General features: G+C 46.4%; 1 protein-coding gene across 1 annotated transcript in view; it reads right to left on the bottom strand.

Moving 5' to 3' along the window:
- POLR3B (RNA polymerase III subunit B) overlaps positions 1-23,466 on the bottom strand; it is a 776,005-nt gene that overhangs the window by 83,724 nt on the left and 668,815 nt on the right. The window contains exon 24 of the mRNA XM_069228350.1: positions 21,892-21,995. Coding sequence (XP_069084451.1) covers positions 21,892-21,995 — 104 coding nt within the window. The remainder of the gene's footprint in view (positions 1-21,891; positions 21,996-23,466) is intronic.

Raw genomic sequence — 23,466 nt, 5'->3', positions numbered from 1 at the left:
TATTTACATAAGAAAGTACTACAATGGCTACAGGCTTCAGGGGAGGAAGGAGGGCGCATGTGAATCTGCAGCACTACATGCCACGAACAGATGTACACTGGGTAAGTGACGTTTTCCGTTCAATGGCATGTGTAGCTCCAGATACACATGCTGTGCATAGACTGAAAAGCATCCCCTCCTAAGTAAGCGGTGGCTAGCCTGTAGGAGTTGGAGTAGTTTGAAATAGTGTTTTAAGCACTGCTTGCCCAACATTTGCTTGCTGGCGAGATAGCACATCCACAAGATAGTGTTTAGTAAATGTGTGTGGTGTGGACCATGTGGCTGCCTTATTTATGTCTGCCATTGGTATATTTCCCAAAAATGCCATTGAAGCTCCTTTCTTTCTAGTAGAATGTACTTTAGGAGTTAGTAATAGTTTCCTTTTAAGCTTTAAGATAGCATGTTTGAATACACTTTACTATCCATCTGGTCAATCCTTGTTTGGATATAGGATTCCCTTTATGAGACTGTTGAAAAGCCACAAAAAGTTGTTTAGATTTTCTAAAATCTTTAGTTCTGTCTATATAATACATGAGAGCTCTTTTGAGATCAAAAGTGTGAAGAGCTCTTTCAGCAACTAAATCTGGCTGTGAAAAGAAGACTGCCAATTCCACTGACTGATTGATGTGAAATGGTGAAACCAGTTTGGGTAGAAATTTTGGATTTGTCTTAAGTACTATTTTGTCTTTGTGAATTTGGAAGAAGGGTTCTTCTAAAGTGAATGCTTGAATTTCACTTACTCTCCTTAAGGAAGTAATAGCTACCAGGAAAGCAACTTTCCATGAGAGAAATTGAAGAGCGCAAGAATGCATGGGTTCAAATAGTGGACCCAATAAACCTTGTGAGCACAATGTTAAGATTCCAGACAGGAGCTGGTGGAGCTCTAGGTGGAATAACTCTTTTAAGGCCTTCTATAAAAGCTTTTATGATAGGAATTCTAAACAGAGAGGTATGCTGTCTGTTTTGGAGGTAGGCTAATGTTGTTGTTAAATGGATTTTAGTAGATGAATATGCAAGATTTGCTTTTTGTAAGTAAAGCAAATAACATATAATATCCTGTACTGATGCTTTAAGTGGATCAGTGTTTTGGGGTTGACAGTAATATACAAAATGTTTCCATTTAGCTGCATAGCACTGCCTGTTTGTAGGTTTACATTCTTCTTTTAGAATATCCATACATTCTGATGGAAGCTGTAGATATCCAAACTATGCCTTCAGTAGCCAAATCGACAGGTTGAGCATACTGGGATTGGGATGTCTGATTTGACATTTGTTTTTGAGTCAATAGGTCTGGTTTGCTTGGAAGCTTGTGATGTGGTTCTACAGACGAATTCAATAGTGTTGTGTACTAGTGTTGACGTGCCCACGTGGGAGCTATGAGTATCATAGTGAGGGAAGTGTGACGGATTTTGTTGACTAGAAATGGAATTAGTGGGCGAGGGGGAAAAGCATAAGCAAATATCCCTGACCAATTGATCCATAGAGCATTTCCCTTGGATCGACTGTGTGGGTACCTGGATGCAAAGTGGGAATTCTGAGTTTTCGCTTGTTGGAAAAAGGTCTATGTTTGGTGTTCCCCACATATGAAAGTACTGTTAAATTACTTGGGGGTGAATCTCCCATTTGTGTATTTGTTGCTGCGTCCTGCTTAAGAGGTCCGCTAGTTGGCTGTCTCCCCCTGGGATATGCTCTGCTAATAGGTGAATGCGGTTGCGAATTGCCCACTTCCAAATTGTTTGTGCTAGAAGGGACAATTGAGATCAGTGTGTCCTCCTCCCTTGTTTATGCAAATAATACATTGCTGCCATGTTGTCTGTCCTTATTAACAATGTTTTGCTTGAGATCTGTGGCTGGAATGCTTTGAGTGCTAAGAACACTGCCAGCAATTCCAAGTGGTTTATGTGGTAAGACTGCTGGACTGAGTCCCATTCTCCCTGTATCGTAAGATTGCTGAGATGGGCTCCCCAACCTGTCATCGATACGTCTATGGTGATTATGGTCTGTGGCACAGGGTCCTGAAATGGCCGCCCTTTTGATAAGTTGGTGTAATTCCACCACTGCAGAGAGCTGTAAGTCTGGCGGACCAACATTAGATTGTGAAGTTGACCCTGTGCCTGAGACCATTGTTGTGAAAGACACTGTTGCATGTTTAGATGTGCGTTGGGTACTATTGCTATGCACAATGCCATCATTCCCAACAGTTTCATGATAAATCTTACTGTTTGTTTGATTGTATTGTAGCAGTGATATAAGATTGTGGAAAGCTTGAATTATATGTGGGTTTGGGTACACTAATCCTGATTGAGTGTTCAGAGTTGCTCCCAGATACAGTTGTATTTGCGCTGGTTGGAGATTGTGAGAAGGTAGCCTCTTTCTAGCCTTGTTACCCCCACTTTTGGCCTGTTTGTGAGTGTATGTCAGGGTGTTTGTCACTGTTTTCACTGTCTCACTGGGATCCTGATAGCCAGGCCTCAGTGCTCATAGTGAAAACACTATGTTTTCAGTATGTTTGTTATGTGTCACTGGGATCCTGCTGGTCAGGACCCCAGTGCTCATAGGTTTGTGGCCTATATGTATGTGTCACTGGGACCCTGTCACACAGGGCCCCAGTGCTCATAGGTGTGCATGTATATGTTCCCTGTGTGTTGCCTAACTGTCTCACTGAGGCTCTGCTAACCAGAACCTCAGTGGTTATGCTCTCTCATTACTTTCAAATTGTCACTGACAGGCTAGTGACCATTTTTACCAATTCACATTGGCTTACTGGAACACCCTTATAATTCCCTAGTATATGGTACTGAGGTACCCAGGGTATTGGGGTTCCAGGAGATCCCTATGGGCTGCAGCAATTCTTTTGCCACCCATAGGGAGCTCTGACAATTCTTACACAGGCCTGCCACTGCAGCCTGAGTGAAATAACGTCCACGTTATTTCACAGCCATTTTACACTGCACTCAAGTAACTTATAAGTCACCTATATGTCTAACCTTTACCTGGTAAAGGTTAGGTGCAAAGTTACTTAGTGTGAGGGCACCCTGGCACTAGCCAAGGTGCCCCCACATTGTTCAGAGCCAATTCCCTGAACTTTGTGAGTGCGGGGACACCATTACACGCGTGCACTACATATAGGTCACTACCTATATGTAGCTTCACAATGGTAACTCCGAATATGGCCATGTAACATGTCTATGATCATGGAATTGCCCCCTCTATGCCATCCTGGCATTGTTGGTACAATTCCATGATCCCAGTGGTCTGTAGCACAGACCCTGGTACTGCCAGACTGCCCTTCCTGGGGTTTCACTGCAGCTGCTGCTGCTGCCAACCCCTCAGACAGGCAGCTGCCCTCCTGGGGTCCAGCCAGCCCTGGCCCAGGATGGCAGAACAAAGAACTTCCTCTGAGAGAGGGTGTGACACCCTCTCCCTTTGGAAAATGGTGTGAAGGCAGGGGAGGAGTAGCCTCCCCCAGCCTCTGGAAATGCTTTGTTGGGCACAGATGTGCCCAATTCTGCATAAGCCAGTCTACACCGGTTCAGGGACCCCTTAGCCCCTGCTCTGGCGCGAAACTGGACAAAGGAAAGGGGAGTGACCACTCCCCTGACCTGCACCTCCCCTGGGAGGTGTCCAGAGCTCCTCCAGTGTGCTCCAGACCTCTGCCATCTTGGAAACAGAGGTGCTGCTGGCACACTGGACTGCTCTGAGTGGCCAGTGCCACCAGGTGACGTCAGAGACTCCTGCTGATAGGCTCCTTCAGGTGTTAGTAGCCTTTCCTCTCTCCTAGGTAGCCAAACCCTCTTTTCTGGCTATTTAGGGTCTCTGTCTCTGGGGAAACTTTAGATAACGAATGCATGAGCTCAGCCGAGTTCCTCTGCATCTCTCTCTTCACCTTCTGATAAGGAATCGACCGCTGACCGCGCTGGAAGCCTGCAAACCTGCAACATAGTAGCAAAGACGACTACTGCAACTCTGTAACGCTGATCCTGCCGCCTTCTCGACTGTTTTCCTGCTTGTGCATGCTGTGGGGGTAGTCTGCCTCCTCTCTGCACCAGAAGCTCCGAAGAAATCTCCCGTGGGTCGACGGAATCTTCCCCCTGCAACCGCAGGCACCAAAAAGCTGCATTACCGGTCCCTTGGGTCTCCTCTCAGCACGACGAGCGAGGTCCCTCGAATCCAGCGACGCTGTCCAAGTGACCCCCACAGTCCAGTGACTCTTCAGCCCAAGTTTGGTGGAGGTAAGTCCTTGCCTCACCTCGCTGGGCTGCATTGCTGGGAACCGCGACTTTGCAAGCTACTCCGGACCCTGTGCACTTCCGGCGGAAATCCTTTGTGCACAGCCAAGCCTGGGTCCACGGCACTCTAACCTGCATTGCACGACTTTCTAAGTTGGTCTCCGGCGACGTGGGACTCCTTTGTGCAACTTCGGCGAGCACCATTTCACGCATCCTCGTAGTGCCTGTTTCTGGCACTTCTCCGGGTGCTACCTGCTTCAGTGAGGGCTCTTTGTCTTGCTCGACGTCCCCTCTCTCTGCAGGTCCAATTTGCGACCTCCTGGTCCCTCCTGGGCCCCAGCAGCGTCCAAAAACGCCAAACGCACGATTTGCGTGTAGCAAGGCTTGTTGGCGTCTTTCCGGCGGGAAAACACTTCTGCACGACTCTCCAAGGCGAGAGGGATCCGTCCACCAAAGGGGAAGTCTCTAGCCCTTTTCGTTCCTGCAGAAACCTCAGCTTCTTCTGTCCAGTCGAAGCTTCTTTGCACCCGCAGCTGGCATTTCCTGGGCATCTGCCCATCTCCGACTTGCTTGTGACTTTTGGACTTGGTCCCCTTGTTCCACAGGTACCCTAGATTGGAAATCCACAGTTGTTGCATTGCTGGTTTGTGTCTTTCCTGCATTATTCCTATAACACGACTACTTTGTCCTTAGGGGAACTTTAGTGCACTTTGCACTCACTTTTCAGGGTCTTGGGGAGGGTTATTTTTCTAACTCTCACTATTTTCTAATAGTCCCAGCGACCCTCTACAAGGTCACATAGGTGTGGGGTCCATTCGTGGTTCGCATTCCACTTTTGGAGTATATGGTTTGTGTTGCCCCTATCCCTATGTTTCCCCATTGCATCCTATTGTAACTATACATTGTTTGCACTGTTTTCTAAGACTATACTGCATATTTTTGCTATTGTGTATATATATCTTGTGTATATTTCCTATCCTCTCACTGAGGGTACACTCTAAGATACTTTGGCATATTGTCATAAAAATAAAGTACCTTTATTTTAGTATAACTGTGTATTGTGTTTTCTTATATTGTGCATATGACACTAAGTGGTACTGTAGTAGCTTCACACGTCTCCTAGTTCAGCCTAAGCTGCTCTGCTAAGCTACCATTATCTATCAGCCTAAGCTGCTAGACACCCTATACACTAATAAGGGATAACTGGGCCTGGTGCAAGGTGCAAGTACCCCTTGGTACTCACTACAAGCCAGTCCAGCCTCCTACAGAGATGAGATTTTTGGTAACTGATTCTGAACCCTATACTGTGTAGGGTATCGATTGTGTATTGTGTGTGCTATTGAGAGGTTTGAATGGTGCTGGCTTTTATCAATAATGTTTGGTAATGTTTGCCTCCTATTACAAATCTTAGGTATTTTCAATGTTCTGGATGTATGGGAATGTGGAAGTAAGCATCTTTTATATCTAATGCTGTCATGTAATCCTGTTTTGTAATAGGGGAATTACATCCTGAAGAGTAACCATGTGGAAATGCTCTGAAAATGTACTGACTGAGAGATCTGAGATCTAGAATTGGTCTAAGAGTACCCTCATTTTTTGATATAAGGAAGTATGGAGAATATATATATATATATATATATATATATATATATATATATATATATATATATCCCTTTCCCTTGTTGAGCTATAGGTACCACTTCTATTGCCCCTTTGAGTAGAAGTGATTGTACTTTTTGTTTTAATAGAATGAGATGCTCTTGATTCAATTTGTGTTGGATAATTGACAGAACCCATTGATCTGTAGTGATGTTGTGCCATTGTGGACAGTAGTTTACCAGTCTTCCTCCCACAGGAGATGTGTGCTCTGTGGGGATGGTGAGAAAGTAACTGTTAGATTGTGAGGAACCTATGGATGAGGACTGTTTCTTTCTACCTCTACTGCTGCATCCTCTATAGGAGCCTCTAAATGATCCTCTAGTGTAGAACTGTGAGGATTGTTTTTGATGGGTGGATGGTGTTTCTTTGGCCAAAGGTTTGAAACCCCCTCTAAATTGTGGCCTACGAAAATTCCCCCTAGTGGGTGTAGTATACAAAACCCACGTGGCCTTTGCTGTTTCTGAATCTTTTTTGAGTTTGTCTATCACTGTGTTGACTTCAGGGACAAATGAATACTACTTATAAAATGGCATGTCTAAAACTGCCTGTTGTATCTCAGGTTTAAAACCTGAACATCTCAACCAGGCATGTTTCCTAATAAGCACACTGGTGTTTACAGATCTAGCTGCCATATCAGCTGCAACCATAGCAGATCTAATAACATTGTTAGATATTGCTTGCCCTTCATTAACTATTAGTTGTCCTCTCTTTTGGTGTTCTGGAGGGAGGTGTTGTGATAGCTCTTCCATTTCTTCCCAGTGTGCTGTGTCATATCTAGCCAATAATGTTTGTGAATTGGCTATCCTCCAGTGAATTGCAGCTTGTGAGACTACCCTTTTCCCAGCTGCATCTATTTGTCTGATTTCTTTATCAGGAGGAGTGGCATCTCTCATGGACTGGCTGTTGGCCCTTTTTCCCGCTGCACCGACTACATTTGAATCAGGAGGAAGTTGAGCTCTTATATAAACAGGGTCCGGGGGTGCTGGTTTATATTTCTTGTCCACTCTAGGAGTGATAATCCTAGTTTTAACAGGCTCTTGAAAGATATCAGAAGCATGTCTAAGCATGCCTAGGAGCATAAGAAGACATTCATATTGCTTGTGTGTTGATGCTAGTGTGTCAAACAGAAAATCCTGCTCTATGTGGTGAGTGTGAATTTCCACATTATGGTATGCTGCAGGTCTAGCCACTACTTGATTATATGCTGTAGTGTCCACGGGTGGTGAGGGTCTGGCAGGATATAACTGAGGGTCATTCGGTAATATGGGATCAGAGTCATAAGTGTCCCATGGATCTGTGTCCAGTTGATCAGAACTAAATATATCCCCATGTGGTGATAATTGTGTCTCATATGTGGGTGATGGTGGTAGAGGTCGTGTGGAAAGAGGAACAGGAGAGTGTGGTGGAGAGTGCTGTTTCTGCGTTGAAGCCTCTCCCTGGTGTCCATCACCACTAGAATAGGTTGAATGTCTATGGACTCCTGGGTAGAAGTAGTTTCTATACTACCCCTAGCTTTCGAATCCAAAATCTTTTGTTTTGGTCAAACCGAAACTGTCGACTCCGAAGGTGGTGTAATCCTTTTCGGCTCCAAAGATGGTGCTGCCCTTTTCAGCTTCGAAGTTGTTTTTTCAGCTTTTCGGCTCGACTCCGAAATTGGTTTAGTCGAAGCCCAGTGCACCTTGGTCTTAAATCTTGGTGCCAAACCCGAAGGTTGGTCACCCGGACTTTGTTTTCGAATCAGACCATGGCCTGACTGCAGTGGAGGATCGACAACCAGTGCTGTAGTCTTTTTAGTAACTTTTGAGTGGTGTGATGGGGCAGTTGTACCAAAGTACTGCACCACAGACACGTAGTGGCTGTCGTCATCTGAATGTTTTTCGGACTCACATGGAAACAGGCCCTTAAACGGCATTGCCCTTGTAAGGATGAGAAAAAAACGACCCGACGGTCTAAATCAGGTTGAGTATAGTTGGAAACACGATCGAAAACAATATCGATGATATTACAGAAAGATTAGAATACGTTTTGAATTTCCGAACCGAGAAAAAACAAGTCCAAACCCGATGGCAGAAAGAAAACAATCTAACAAAGGACTCGATGACTATGCGCACTATCACAGAGAGGAAGTTACTCGATCTTGTGACTTAAAAAAGCTTCTTCGAAGAAAAACAACTTGTAACACTCCGAGCCTAACACTAGATGGCATAATAAGAACAGCAGCTACACATGCCATTGAACATATATATCTATATATATATATAGATGTACATATATATATATATATACACTCACTCAAAAAACAAAGGTTACAGGGACATTATAGTTAGGTTCAGATTGCACATGCACAAAATGGAAATTCAGCTGTTATAGTTATTTCAAGTAACTATAATTCAAGCCCTAAGGTAACTAACTCGTATTCTGACCATGCACAGTTTTTTCATCAATAATTTTACAGCAAACATTACAGTGATATCAATGATGTCAAAGAAGATGTCATGAGTGATGTAATATCTCGGGTAATTAGCAGTGCATGTGGAGGGGGCCAAGTTACAGTTACTTGAATCAAGTATAACTATAACAGCTGAATTTCTATGGTGTTGTGCCTGTAAAATCTGAATCGAACTATAACATTCTGTAACCTTTGGTTTTTTAGTGAATTTGTAAGGTTTTTAAAATTCTAAAAATAACATCTCTGTAATCTTTGGGTTTTTTTCAATTAATTTCTAGGTTTTTGTTTTTAACGTTAAGTTAGATGCCCACTGCAACACATGAGGGTGGTGGAAAGTTGGACGCTAGGCCTGGCTTCTTACTTACCTTATGTACTGCAGTATCCTCAGTAGAAAATCCTTTCACTTTTCCACTTCGATTCTATTAAGATGGCATTCAGAGGTAGCACACTTTTGGCATCAATTCAGATTGTTAGCACTCAAGTTGATCATTAGAATACTGTAAGCTGCTGATCACCAGGGAGTTAACTGGCAGTCTGCTGCTGGTATTAAAAGTGCAAGTTTCAGTCCACATGTCAGAATGTTTTAATGAAACTGAAGAGAAAGATATTTGAGAACTCACAAAAAATGTGCTAATTTTTGTTTTTACAGCACAAACAATAATTTCCAAGACAAAATTAACCTTCTCATCTTGTTCCTTTCTAAAATTAAATGTTTTCAGTTTTACCAGTTTGTAAGGAAATGCCTGCTTGGCATGGTTACCCCCTGACTTTTTGCCTTTGCTGATGCTAAGTTATGATTTGAAAGTGTGCTGGGACCCTGCTAACCAGGCTCCAGCACCAGTGTTCTTTCCCTAAACTGTACCTTTGTCTCCACAATTGGCACAACCCTGGCACTCAGGTAAGTCCCTTGTAACTGGTACCTCTGGTACCAAGGGCCCTGATGCAAGGGAAGGTCTCTAAGGGCTGCAGCATGTCTTATCCCACCCTGGGGACCGCTCACTCAGCACATGCACACTGCCTCACAGCTTGTGTGTGCTGGTGGGGAGAAAATGACTATGTCGACATGGCACTCCCCTCAGAGTGTCATGCCACCCTCACACTGCCTGTGGCATAGGTAAGTCACCTCTCTAGCAGGCCTTACAGCCCTAAGGCAGGGTGAACTATACCACAGTGTCTAAGCAAAACCTTAGACATTGTAAGTGCAGGGTAGCCATAAGAGTATATAGTCTGGGAGTTTGTCAAACACAAACTCCACAGTTCCATAATGGCTACACCGAAAACTGGGAAGTTTGGTATCAAACTTCTCAGCACAATAAATGCACACTGATGCCAGTGTGCAATTTATTGTAACATACACCCAGAGGGCACCTTGGAGGTGCCCTCTGAATACCAACCCAACTTCCAGTGTCGGCTGACTAGTTTCTGCCAGCCTGCCACACACCAGACATGTTGCTGGCCACATGGGGAGAGTGCCTTTGTCACACTGTGGCCAGGAACAAAGCCTGTACTGGGTCGAGGTGCTTCTCACCTCCCCCTGCAGGAACTGTAACACCTGGCGGTGAGCCTCAAAGGCTCACCCCTTTTGTTACAGCACCACAGGGCATCCCAGCTAGTGGAGATGCCCGCCCCTCCGGCCACTGCCCCCACTTTTGGCAGCAAGGCTGGAGGAGATCATTAGAAAAACAAGGAGGAGCCACCCACAAGTCAGGACAGCCCCTAAGGTGTCCTGAGCTGAGGTGACTCCTGCTTTTAGAAATCCTCCATCTTGAGAGTGGAGGATTTCCCCAATAGGATTAGGGATGTGCCTCCCTCCCCACAGGGAGGAGGCACAAAGAGGGTGTAGCCACCCACCAGGACAGAAGCCATTGGCTACTGCCCTCCCAGGCCTAAGCACACCCCTAAATATAGTATTTAGGGGCACCCCAGAACCTAGGAAACTAGATTCCTGCAACCTTAACAAAGAAGAAGGACTGCTGACCTGAAGCCCTGCAGAGAAATCGGAGACGACAACTGCCTTGGCCCCAGCCCTACTGGCCTGTCTCCCAACTTCGAAATAAACTGCAACAGCGACACATCCAACAGGGACCAGCGACCTCTGAAGCCTCAGAGGACTGCCCTGCACCCAAGGACCAAGAAACTCCAGTGAACAGCGGCTCTGTTCAAAACCAGCTACTTCTTGGCAACAAAGAAGCAACTTCCAAAGACTTCACGTTTCCCGCCGGAAGCGTGAGACTTCACCCTCTGCACCCGACACTCCCGGCTCGACCTGCAGAAAACCAACACCTCAGGGAGGACTCCCTGGCGACTGGGAGCCTGTGAGTAACCAGAGACGACCCTCCTGAGCCCACACTGCGACGCCTGCAGAAAGAATCCAGAAGCTCCCCCTGACCGCGACTGCCTGTAACAAGGGACCTGACGCAACAGAACTCCAGTGCAAGAGCGAATCCCAGGCGACCCTCTGCCTAGCCCAGGTGGTGGCTGCCCCAAGGAGCCCCCCCTGTGCCTGCCTGCATCGTTGAAGTGACCCCCGGGTCTCTCCATTATTTCCTATACAAAACCTGACGCCTGTTTGCACACTGCACCCGGCCGCCCTGTGCCGCTGAGGGTATACTTTCTGTGCCTTCTTGTGTGTCCCCCGGTGCCCTACAAAACCCCTGTGGTCTGCCCCCCGAGGACGCAGGTACTTACCTGCTGGCAGACTGGAACCGGGGCACCCCTGTTCTCCAAAGAAGCCTATGTGTTTTGGGCACCTCTTTGACCCCTGCACCTGACCTGCTGGTGTGGTAACTTTGGGGTTGCCTTGAACCCCCAACGGTGGGCTACCTTGGCCCCAACCTTGAGACTTGTAATTCTTTTACTTACCTTCAAAACTAACCTTTACTTACCTCCCCCAGGAACTGTTGATTTTTGCACAGTGTCCACTTTTGAAATAGCTTATTGTCATTTTTACAAAGACTGTACATGATATTGTGTTCATTCAAAGTTCCTAAAGTATCTAAGTGAAGTACCTTACATTTAAAGTATTAATTGTAAATCTTGAACCTGTGGTTCTTAAGATAAACTAAGAAAAGATATTTTTCAATATAAAAACCTATTGGCCTGGATTAAGTCTTTGAGTATGTGTTCCTCATTTATTGCCTGTGTGTGTATAACAAATGCTTAACACTACCCTCTGATACGCCTACTGCTCGACCACACTACCACAAAATAGAGCATTAGAATTATCTATTTTTGCGACTATCTTACCTCTAATTGGAACCCTTGGACTCTGTGCACACTATTTCTTACTTTGAAATAGTATATACAGAGCCAACTTCCTACACAGTGTGATTCAAGTGTGCCACACTTTTGTCATAAGACTGTCACCCTGCAGCACAACACAGAGGGATCAACTGACAGGCTGCTCCTGCTGGAAGTACATGTTTTAGAGAATGCCTAACATCATTCTCATATGGCTGATAAAGATAGTGTGAATTTATAGAAAATATGCTCTCATTTTAACTACTGGAGCTCTTTCCATAACCTCTATGGAAAAATCCTGAGAAAACAGTTTTCTCTCAAAAATGATTTGTGAAATCCCAGCAGGATAAAATCACCTTAGAACACACCACAATTCCTAAAATGAGTATGGAACTACAAATGATTTATATTGTAACTAAAATTTGTCATCAACCTTTACACGTTCTTTTTGTGACCCTCAAAACCAACCATGCACTACAATGGGATGCTGTCATGTAAATTGATCCCAAGATGGTTGTCATCACGTTCTGACTGAATTGCTGACAGCCAATCAGATTTCTCCATGAGATCTGTGCTTAGGCTCTGCCCGGATATACAAATGTCTTTTTCCCTTCAATTTCTCAAAAACTACTGAACTAATTTACACCAAATAACTAAAAGTACTCTTTCTGGGCCAAGAGCTACCTTCCTACCAAATTTGGTGTAATTCTGTCCAGCAGTTCAGTCCGTAGTTGTGTCTAAAATCTCAATGGGAATTAAAATGGGAAATGCACTTTTTTTTTTTTTGCCCCTCTCTGTTTTTCTCAGCCCTTGATTGGTGGATCCCCCGAAACTTTCCAAGCACATCAAGATTCTACAAGACACCTTTGAAAAAAAAAAAAAATCACAAAGATTTGTCAAACCCAGCCAAAGATTTAGGCAAGTCAAAAAATACTTTTTCTATGGAAACTAGGTCCTAACTATAACTACCTACTGGCAACTGCAAGTAGGTAATATATATATATATAGTAGGTTATATATTTTGGAAGCAGAGTAGAAAACAAACAAAAAAAGGGGGTAGGGGCCTCCCCTCCCCACAGGCATAAAAGTATTTTGTTTTTAATAACCATGGCGAAAATCGCTGCAAATTTGAGAATTTCGTCTTGACTTCAACAAAACAAAAAAACAGCAAGTGCAGTCTCCTCCGTATTCCTTTTTTGTTTAGACCCCTGGGTGGGACAGGTCCCGGGGCATGCCACAAAAATAGGAGGGGGTGCACAGCCCCCTCCCGCCACCCCAGGCCAGCTCTCCAGGACAAATATCAATAAAATAATGCCGGGGGCGTGCAGCCCTCCCGCAGCCCTGGGGACCACCACCTCCTCAGGGCAAATCTTCTTAAAATAATGTGGGGTGGCTTGCGTGGTCCCCCACCCCCACAGCCCCAGGGACCGTCACCTCCCCAGGGCAACTAAAAACATGTATACTTGCGTCCCGGGGAACAACTCCCCGGAACACCGCCTTTAATGTATGCGGGGGGTGCCCGTGCAGTATCCCTCACGCCCGGGGACCTCCATCTTCCCAGGGCACTTAAAAACATATATACGGGTGGGGCTGCTGGGCCTGACCGTGTCCCGGGGACCACCACCTCCCTGGGGCAAATCTTGTTAAAATATTGCGGGGGCACATGGTCCCTGCGTAGCCACGAGGACCGTCACCTTCCCAGGGCACTTAAAAATATGTCTATTTATGGGTGGGCCTGGGTGGGCCCGCCGGGACCTTGGGAACCGCTAACCCCACAGGGCAAATCTCATTGAAATAATGCAGGGGGGTTGCGTGCCCGACAGCCCCCCAACTCCCCGCACCCCCAGGGCCGCCACCTCCCCGGGACTAAACATAAAATTAATGTGGGGGGCCCGTGTGATCCCGCCTGCAGCCAGGAGACCACCACCTCCCTGGGGTTGAAAAAAAATATTTTAGGAGGTCAGTTGCAGAACCATGGCCCGGGGTACCACCACCTCCCAAGGGCTAAGTGCTACAATGGAGGGAGGCCGCGGGCCCTCCTCGTGGAGCCATAGCTGGCCCTGGTGACTGCCACCCCACACCCCAGGGATGGCTCCTGCTACATCCTGGGGTGCCCTCCCTCAGCAGCTCGTGGACGACTCCTGGGATGTTTCTGCATCAAGTGGACTACACAGCTGCACTTCTTTGTCCACCGTCCAACAGGAAAGCTATTCCAAGACCAGTGAGCATTGCCTTCCTGCACCGCCTGGGACCCACTGGTTGGTCTGGACTCTGTCCCCTATTTCCTTAGGTCCTTTTCTTCAGGAATTCACACCTGGGCTCCACCGACCTGGTCCACGGGTCACGACAGCATCTGGACAACCGGGGTCCCCCTTGACTTCAGTGGGAGGCTCCAACACTACTTCACCCCTATGCACCTGGGCTCCCTGGTGTAGGTACTCCACTGTTTGGGGTATCCACGGATGGGGGCTCTATCTAACGTCCCTTGTCCCAACATGTTTCCTTGGGGTCCTCTGGGAAGGGTCCTAAAACGCGAAACCCCAACCACGACTTCCTCATGTTATCCTATGGACACTGACCCTGAATTACAAATCTGCACACAGGCGACTGGGGATCCTACCTACTTGTCTTTGGGATTTTAGTACTTCTCCAGTCCTAAGAGTCCTTGGGTGGTAGTGTGGGGGTTGGGAGTGATTTTTACATTCCATTTTCTTAGTATATGGTTTGCCCCCCTATAGTGGCCCATGTTATTTTATGCCTTTACTTACCTGATACGGAGTATATTTTTGTATGACCGTATCTCCAGTTAGGATGTATACCAAAGTTAGTTCTATAGTGTGTGTTATAATAAACATAACACATTTTTCTAATACTGGTGTGGTTCTTTCCGGTGTGTAAATCCCCGACTGACCTGTGTGGTATTTGCAACTGCGTCACACCCTCCTGGCTAAGCCTGAGCTGCTCTCCACAGCTACCCTTATGAGAGCTCTGGTTATCTAGAGCCACCTACTCTATCACTAAGGCTTGCCAGGACTCGGTAAAGAGTGCCTCACCTACACGTGTACACCATATACTAAGCCAGCCTCCTACAGTGCTGAACAGGCAGACGCCATCGAAGGGCATGTCTTAGAGGGTGGCTCGGATAGCCTCTGAAAAGCCAGAGTGGCGTAGCTAGGCATTACGGTGCAGCCATGGTTTGGCCTACTGCGTCCGTGGTATCTATACCACATTTTATTGCAAAGCTGCCTCTCCCCCATCCTGGAGTGTCTGTGTGCGTTCGCTCTGGGTCTCCTCAGGAAGCAAAGGCAGCAGGAGTGCCACAGAATCAGACAATGAATGGGAAAAGCGGCTCAGAATACAAAGCAGTGATTATGAACTGCAGGGTTGAGAAAATGTTTCTTCCACAAGTTTCCAGTCATCTGGACTCCCTGTCTGGAGGAATGTTAAGGATGACTCCGGCATCAGAAGAGGCTGTAGCAGCCTCTACCACAAAACTCCTCAGAGTTGGGTGCAGCTTGACGAATGAGGCGCTCACCTCGGTAGCAAGGCTGGGATGGAAGGGACCTCCAAAGTCGTTGAGAAATCAAGGCCACTAGCCTCACCCAGTTCTGTCAGCCAACTATTCACTAGAGGAGGCTGGACAGTGTAGCCCATGGGGGCACTAAACCCCAGCTCCTCTCCTTCACCACCAAAAGCTCGAGCTAGATGGCACCAATGGTGCCTTACCTGATGCCGTCCGGCATCAGTGCGGGGTCGACTGGCACTGCCATCGGCTGATCGAACTCGGGCTTCGCAGGTGGGAACCCTGAAGGGTTGTGCACCGGAGCTAGTATGGATCCGAGTAATGGATCCGAGTATGGATCCAGAGGGCCTATCTGACGCCAGGGTGAACCCTCCGTTGTGGAGTCGATAGGATACCTCTTACTTCCTTGGGGCTCAAAAGAAGACCAGAGGAAGGGATGGGTCCAAAGATGGCATAGAGGGAATCATAATAATCCCACATCTGGGCCACAGTAGCCCCAGCTCCAGGGAAAGCAAGGATATGTGGGTTGAACTCATGTGCTGGAGTCTGGGAGATAGCATCAGGAATGCAACACTTACTTGATGTTGGTGGATGCTGCGACTTAAGACTGCCTGTGTTTCAAAGTCTTCTCCTTCAAAGTCGAGAGTGACATACGCTTGTGGGAATAGCTCCTGGTACGGACTTGTGATGGCTCCCGGGACTTAGAACAAGACAGACAACTACGTGGGGCCTCAGCCAATTGCACCGCCAGGATCTTCATATACTATTCCTGCAACGCTTTCGGGTGAAGGTGACGGCAGGAGCCACAATCTTTAAAGTCTTCGTGTTACCCAGGCACCACATACAAACAGTATGAGGGTCTGTCGCCGACATTTGCCTGCCACAGAAACCACAAGGTTTGAACCCCAAGGACATGAGAAAAAAAGAAAATACACTGTTCCTTCAACAAAAAAATGTCGAGATAGGCCAAAAACGGCCTGTGGAACTACTCCGGATTTGTGTTGTAAGCGCGGAAAAGAATGAACTCAGGCATCAGAAGAGGCTGTAGCAGCCTCTACCACAAAACTCTCAGCACGTCAGAGATGGGGATTATAAGGCTCCAGTCAACGTTACATCCAGGTTACATCCAGGTGCATGAGGCCCTCTTCCAATGCGCAGAGGTACTGCTGGGAAAAAAAATCCAGATTCAGTCTGGCACCTGAGGGAGAATTCTAAGGCAAGGAATATGCGGCTAGATGTCTCTATCATATATCCTGGTGTCTCTATCAGATATCCTGGACTTGCAGCTTGGAAGGATAAACCCAAAACTGCATCTTTTCCAGAACAGCTTCGATGAAAGGAAGCATCTGAGAGAGAGCCCAGTGTGACTTCAGCACATTGATAGTGAGCAAATGCAGGAGGTTCGTTGTAGCCAGGAGATGGGAGACAACAGCCTGAGGCGGGTTCACCTTCAACAACCAGTTGTCGAGATAGGGGAAGACCAACACCCCTGATCTCTGCAGAGGAGTTGCCAGCACCGCCATCACCTTGGTGAACACCCTTGGGGTGCTGGTAAGAAAGTAGTGGGAATAACTAACCTCAGCCTACTTCTGGCACAGAAAAACCTTGCTATAGCTCCCTAGGTCAAGAGAGCTGTGACTTCCTCACGGAGAAGGGGCAGATGGTCCTCCGTCATCTGTTTGTGAGAAGGTGGCATGGAGAGAGGGGTAGTCTCAAAAGGGGGGGGGGAGTAGCCCCTTCCGACAATCTGCAAAATTCACCTGTCCAAAGTTATGGACTGCCAGTGGGGCAGTTGATGGTGAACCCTGCCACCAATTGGGTGTCCATAGTGGTACAGAGGCAGACTAGGATGGTTTAGAGGCTGCTGCAGGGGGTAGGGGTGACAGGGGTTGGGGGTGGGAGGAAAAGGGAGGGACGTGGTTGGACTGACCAGACCGCTGGCCACCTGATCCACAAGGTCAGTGTATACCATGCCCTTGTTCATGCATAGGCTGGCCAGCATGCACAGCACAGTGGCTGGGCAGGAACTGTCTCAGCTGAAGGACTCATCCGTAGCCACAAAAGGAGCGAAAATCAGACTGAGGGGACAGGGGCTGCTGCGAGGCCCAAGGACCTGGCTGTAGCACGAGAATCCTTAAACCGCTTGTTTCCCGAAAGACGGGTGCCATCGCAGGGCATGTCTATAAGGGAAGGTTGGACATCCCCCAAAAAGCCAGATGTTCTCAGCCAAGCGGGACGCTGTTGTGTTGAGTCGGTCGTGTCAAGTCCACATCAGCAACAGTCAGAGAGTACAGCCCGGTCCTCCTCCGGGACCCATGGCACCACTTGCGCACACAGTGTGGGCATAATGGCCCAAAAGGCATGCGGTGTTCACAGACCGCAATGAAGGGCTGTTGGAAGAAAACAACTTTTCCCCAAATTAATCCAGCCTCTTGGATTCCCTATCCAGCAAAGCATTAGGGAAAGCGCCTTTGGAAGTGGTTCTTGGACCGCCAAGCTGTCAGGTGTAGGGTGTTGTGTGAGGAAACTTGGGTCCTGGGAGTAGGGTGATGGCAGTGGGCAATCGCCCTATTCACGGGAGCCCCTCTGCTGAGTTTGGACCAGGTACGCAGCAGGACGTCTGTAGGTGCATCATTAGATGGGAGGAGGGGTTCAGATGTAAAGACTCCCAGGTGTAGCACTTCTGACAAGATGTTAGTCTTGACTGCCACTGAGGATAGCTGAAGGTCTAGGACCTCAGCCGCTCTCTGCACCACCATGTAGAAGGTAGCTCCTTCTTCCATAGCCATGTTAGGGGAAGAAAGCATACCAGTATCTGCAGAAGTGTCCAGTCCACTGGCTTCACCCAGATCCTCACGCCAGTCCATCGCTTCTTCATAAGGCTGGTATTCTAAAGGGTCCAGCGACCCCGCCCCATGCTCTCTAAAGTCTAGCCAAAGGGAATAGGACTCAGGATCAGACCTAGAAGGCAAAGCACCTGTCGGCGCCTGAGTCAGCGTTGGGCGATGCCCATCCATCTCCGTGTCCTAGTCATGGATGACAATGGGGATGGCGGTACGGGTGGACATCGGCAGCGCTCAGAGTGTCAACTTTGGGACCAGTGGCAGGGAAGACATAGATGGTAAGACTGGCGCCGGTCCGGATCCAGGGCTGGATCTTTGAGGGCCCATCAGTGCTGAGGTCAAAGCTGCTAGTGATAAACCCAATGGGGCCCCCCCCTAAGACCTCGCGTCTAATGGTAGCCCTTTTAAACTGTTAGATTGAACATCAGGCCTTAGAGTACGGATGTGTGAGACAGACATTCAAGGAGGGCAAAAGCCCAAATGAATGCACTCCATAAAACTAATAGTGCTCTTGAATACAGATGCCAAAATATTCCCTAAAATCATGGTCTCTAGGAAAGATAACCTATTACCAAGGTCTCATTGACCTAGATCAAGTGGGCTTTGTTAAAAAGCAACAGAAGAGCGATAACATTCGAATATTAGCCCACTTAGTAGAAAAAGCAGGAGGGACCACAGCTATTCTGCTGTCTTAAGGTGCAGAACAAGCAGAAAACGCATTTCACTATGTGAACTGGGAGTATCTGAAAGTGGTGCAAGGCAGGATGTATTTTGACAAGAGGCTCTGTGGTGGATCATGGCAGGGTATAGGTGCCCAACAGCAACCATTTGAGTAAATAATTGGAGGTGATATCAATGCAGTGGGGAGCTTGGCAGGTATGTCCCTTTTGCTAAGAAGTACAAAGCAGGCTAGGGTCAGGGAAATCCCCTTTGCCTGGGATGATCATAAAGTGTGCCTCGTAACTGATGACATGCTACTAACCCCGACAACGCTAGGAACTGGTCTACTTCCGGAAGGTATCAGGGTTCAAAACTAAAACAAAAGGCTATGGTTCTGAACACAACAACAAACAGAAGAACTAGAATCCCACCCGACATTCAGGTGAGGGACACACTCCATCAGATATCTAGGATTAAATAAAACAGGCATGAGAGCGAGAGAAATGTCAACTGGCGACTCTCTGCAAACACATACATGAAGATCTGAGATGCTGGAGGTCCTTTCCATCTCTTGGCTGGGAGGTGTTAATGTCATAAACCTGAATGCACTCCCAAGGGTCCTGAATCGGTCTTAAGCACTTCCAGTCAGTATCATGACACTTAACACCATAGCTCTACAGAGAGAATTAATGGAATTTGTGTTGGGGGGGGGGGGGAGAAAACACAAGTGAGCAGTACATCTGAGGTTCCTGCTGAAATGGTCTGTGAGAGTTCAGTGACAAAAATGTCTCTTTAAGGATTGGGCAGCAGTGGGATGGGCCATATGGGATTTGGTATGACTAATGGAATGCATACCTTGCAACCACAGTAAAGAATAGTCCAAGAGGTTTCAGACAGGGCTGCTGGAAGGTTAGGCCTAATCTCATTCCCATTACCGTTTACAACCACACACCAAAACCCAAAATTCAACCTACATATAGGAGGAGGTAATGGCTTTTAGCGATGGAGAGGGCAGACTATACAATCTTGACAGACTTACTTTGTCAGAGGCAGATCAAATTATCTTTCCAGTGCAAATGAGACCGTGATGTATGTGATGACAGTTTACAGTATTTCCAACTTCGGTACTACTAGGCACTGTGTAACCTCCTACCGATCCATAGCCCCACCATTTTGGAAGCAGGCACTAGGTCAGTAACACTGCTTCATTGTCTGAGAACCTCACCAATTCCTTCTCAGGATCATGGGGTCTCATACAAGCATATACCAGATGCACAGGAACAAAAAAATGGGCATAAATGAAGGAGAGAGCGAGACCTCGGGGAGAGATAGCCACCAAAGCTTGGCAGACACTCTGGGTAGACAGACAAGCAGTCCTATTGTGGAATCGGTTAAACAAACTGTGATTTGCTCGCAACAAACAATCCACGTAGAGCAATTGTTAACAGACTTGTGAAACGTCTCATTGATGGATAATAATCCCTTTAAATTGTGGACATAAAATGGCAGAGACGAGATGTCCAAGGTGTACAGCTGTAGTACTAAGATTATAGCTCTGTCTATGCACGGAAGTCTAACCTAAATGGGTGTTTAAGAAACGAAGCAAATTGGGAAACTGGAGAAACTGACGTGTAGGAAAAGCCAGCTTCTACCCTTCTGGGACAAACAGAGAAAGTAGTTGCTAATTTCCATAGTAACCAAGAGCATGACTTCTGAATTACTCTCAACAATAGCCTGCCTAGAAGTTGCAAGTGCAAAACCAATCCTCTTAACTAGCAGCAAAATGAGCATGTGTCGCATTACTTTTGGGTCACCTGGAAGGTGCTGAAATTCCCTGTGAATTAAAGAATGACCTCAGATTATGCTAATGTAGAACTTAATGAAACAAGAACTGTGGGAGGTGTACCTTCCACCGAGCACAACTGTCCTAGGATAAGTTTCAAGATGGTATTGAGCTAAATCACAAAAATCTGTCGCCAAAGTGGATTAGACAGCGCACCATTAGGAGCAAGAGAATAACTTAAAAAATATATACCAGCCATTTTTTATGACTTGATTTCTGGAACCATTACTGAGCTTAATCATTTACAAAGCGATTACGACCAGCATTCCTGCTTCTCTTGCAGAGAAGTATACCTTCTCTAGTAGTTCTCTGCATACCTGCAGCCAGGACACCACCACACTGCAGATTATCAAGTGTGAAAAAAATAAATAAAAAAAACACAAAGCGGCAAGTCTTTTCCATCTTGCCCACAACATACTCTTATCCATCAGGAACACCCCAATGCTGCTCCAACTTAGGAAACAGTTGAGGGCTCACCTCTTTAAAGGAACTACGTCACAACGCATTAACGGTCCACAACCCGACTACCTTTCAAATCAATCGTTGACTTTATGCTTGTCTTTGACCCGGTACAGCGCTCTACTTCCTTTTGTTTAGGTTCGTCGTATAGAAATACCACATACATACACACAAGAGCAAATCAGAACCCTTACAAGAGTTAACAGTCCACAGTACAATCTTCATTACTGAATCTATCAACGAATATTCACGACGATTGTTTTAAAGACTAAGGTTTTCATAATCACAACTTTCTGACTGACTTTGACTATTCAGAAATCGCCCATAACACCACAGCGTCCATTTGCTTTTGGAGACAAAATGCAGCTAAGCCACAGAAAAAAAAAAAATCAGCAACGGGTGATAAGATTTCATAAGTTGAAAAGCAGTATAAGCAATATAAAGCAATATAAAAAAAACGACATAAGCAATATAAGCAGAGGTAGAAAAGGATGAAAGACTACAAAACGTAAGGGGCAAAAATGAAGTACAATGTGAGAAAGATAAATATGTGTACAATAAACATGGTTAATAATCAGCCATCCTTCGTCCTTTCTAATCGGATGTCTTCCCTGTATGGAACATAAGGTAGAAAATAGTATAAAGTCCGTGGAAAAGCCTCTGCTGCCCTGCAACATGCTAGGCCACGCAGCATCATCCAGTATCAGTACCTCCCCCTCTGTCCACACCACAGCCGCAGAGAAATACACAGAACGTGTGTATGGCAAGAGGCTCGTCTGGATGAAAAGAGTTGGAGTACTGGTAGAACAGGAATGGCCACAGTTAGTAACTTGTGCATTCTCCCGCCTTGAATACCCCACCACACCGCAGTCGCTAACAAGAGTTTACCTCGCAAAAAACCTTTCAAAAACTGCACAACTTTCTAAAATGCAGGTTTATCAACTGACCGTCATGCGCGATGGGAAACCATGTGGATTCATGATGATATCTGGACAGATTCCTGTGTCACAAAACGGCATATCCTCTTGGGGGACAATCAAACCGCAAACACCTAGGAGACAAAGACACATTTCACTTATTAAAAGACAACTGTAGGATTTACAGTAGAAACTCTCAAATTAACAACTGTTTCACATGTAACCACAGTTTGAGGATTTCGTTTTATAGCCTAACCATCCATCTTCAATCTTCCATGCAATTCATTTTGACTCCCAGGCATGCAATATATTCCTGAAAAGTACAGAATAGGTTTAGGACTTAGCTACTCTTTTTAAGGTTTAAGGAAAAGCATGGCTCTACCTACTGTTTGCCTATAATCAACCATATGATGCACATGGCTTGACAGTATTTTTGATAACGCACTTTAACGTAGTAAGCTCTCAAATGCTAATAATGATTAGCAATTCTAGTTCAAGTTTTGGGAAAACGAGACATTGTGCAAATCTACATATATGAATTTCCACATCCTTCTGGTAAAAATAGTACCACGTGTGCGCCTACAAGGTCAGGGGATTAGAGGAAGTCAAAACTACAGCCAGATTGCGTGTGACCACTTAATCAATTCACTGATCCAGGCAGCACTTAGTTGTGACTTGCTGCTCCCCCCACACCTACTGCTCACCAAAGAGCTGCAGGTTCCTCGTTGTCCACAAAGCCTCCATGCGTGGCGAAGATTGGATCCATGTGTTCAAGGTCATGAGTCCTCAAGTGCCAGGTCCTCCCTCTCTGGCTGTGGTTCTTGTATTAACAGGGGATCAGGGCTTATAAAAGCAGCCTGACGCCATGCTGGGAAGGGCAGAGGCCCCAGAGGGACGCCCCATCTGGAATACCTGCCACTGTGCTCTCTCCAGAGGCCAGCTCTCAATCGACCTCAAAGCTGCAGCGACTAAAGCCTACTGTACAGGTAACACTGTGTGTAAATGAGCTGGCGGAGGTTTGTTTTTCACTAGTTGGAAACTCATCATGGACTGAACGTTTCTTTGGTGTTACAGTCTCTGTCTCCTGATTTCAACCCCCCCCCCCCCGGCACTCATTCTGGCTTGTGTATATAATTAGAACGGAACCGAAGGCGTGTAAGGCTTGTGGTAATCCATTCCGTTCCTGTGACTTGTGAGTCTGGCAGGAAGCACAGTAACATTTAAGAATTTCTATAGAAAATGAAATTTGTTTTGGTGATGAAGCGTGTAATATATGGCATCAATAGGGACTCAAATAAAGAGGGTGAGGTGAAAGAATGACTGATTTGGGTCCATTAAGTGCGGATCTGTGCAACTAAGTGACGCAGAGCCCTTAATTGTAAGAGCTTCTAAAGCAGTTGTTCTTTACGCAGATGTTATCGGTTGGAAGTTCAGACCACTTAGGTCAAAACTGCAGACTGCATCACCTCCTGGGTTGGAAGACTAAACATATGTTGGAGACCTCGCCCTCACTGATCTACGTACAGTCAACTACTGCTATGTGAAAGATTCTGACTAAAATGTTTTTGAACCAAATAAAAGAAGGTTGAATTCTACCCACTGAGC

This window comes from Pleurodeles waltl, chromosome 4_1, assembly GCF_031143425.1.
Source record: "Pleurodeles waltl isolate 20211129_DDA chromosome 4_1, aPleWal1.hap1.20221129, whole genome shotgun sequence".
Lineage (NCBI taxonomy): Eukaryota > Metazoa > Chordata > Amphibia > Caudata > Salamandridae > Pleurodeles > Pleurodeles waltl.
This window is presented reverse-complemented; position numbering and strand designations above follow the sequence as displayed.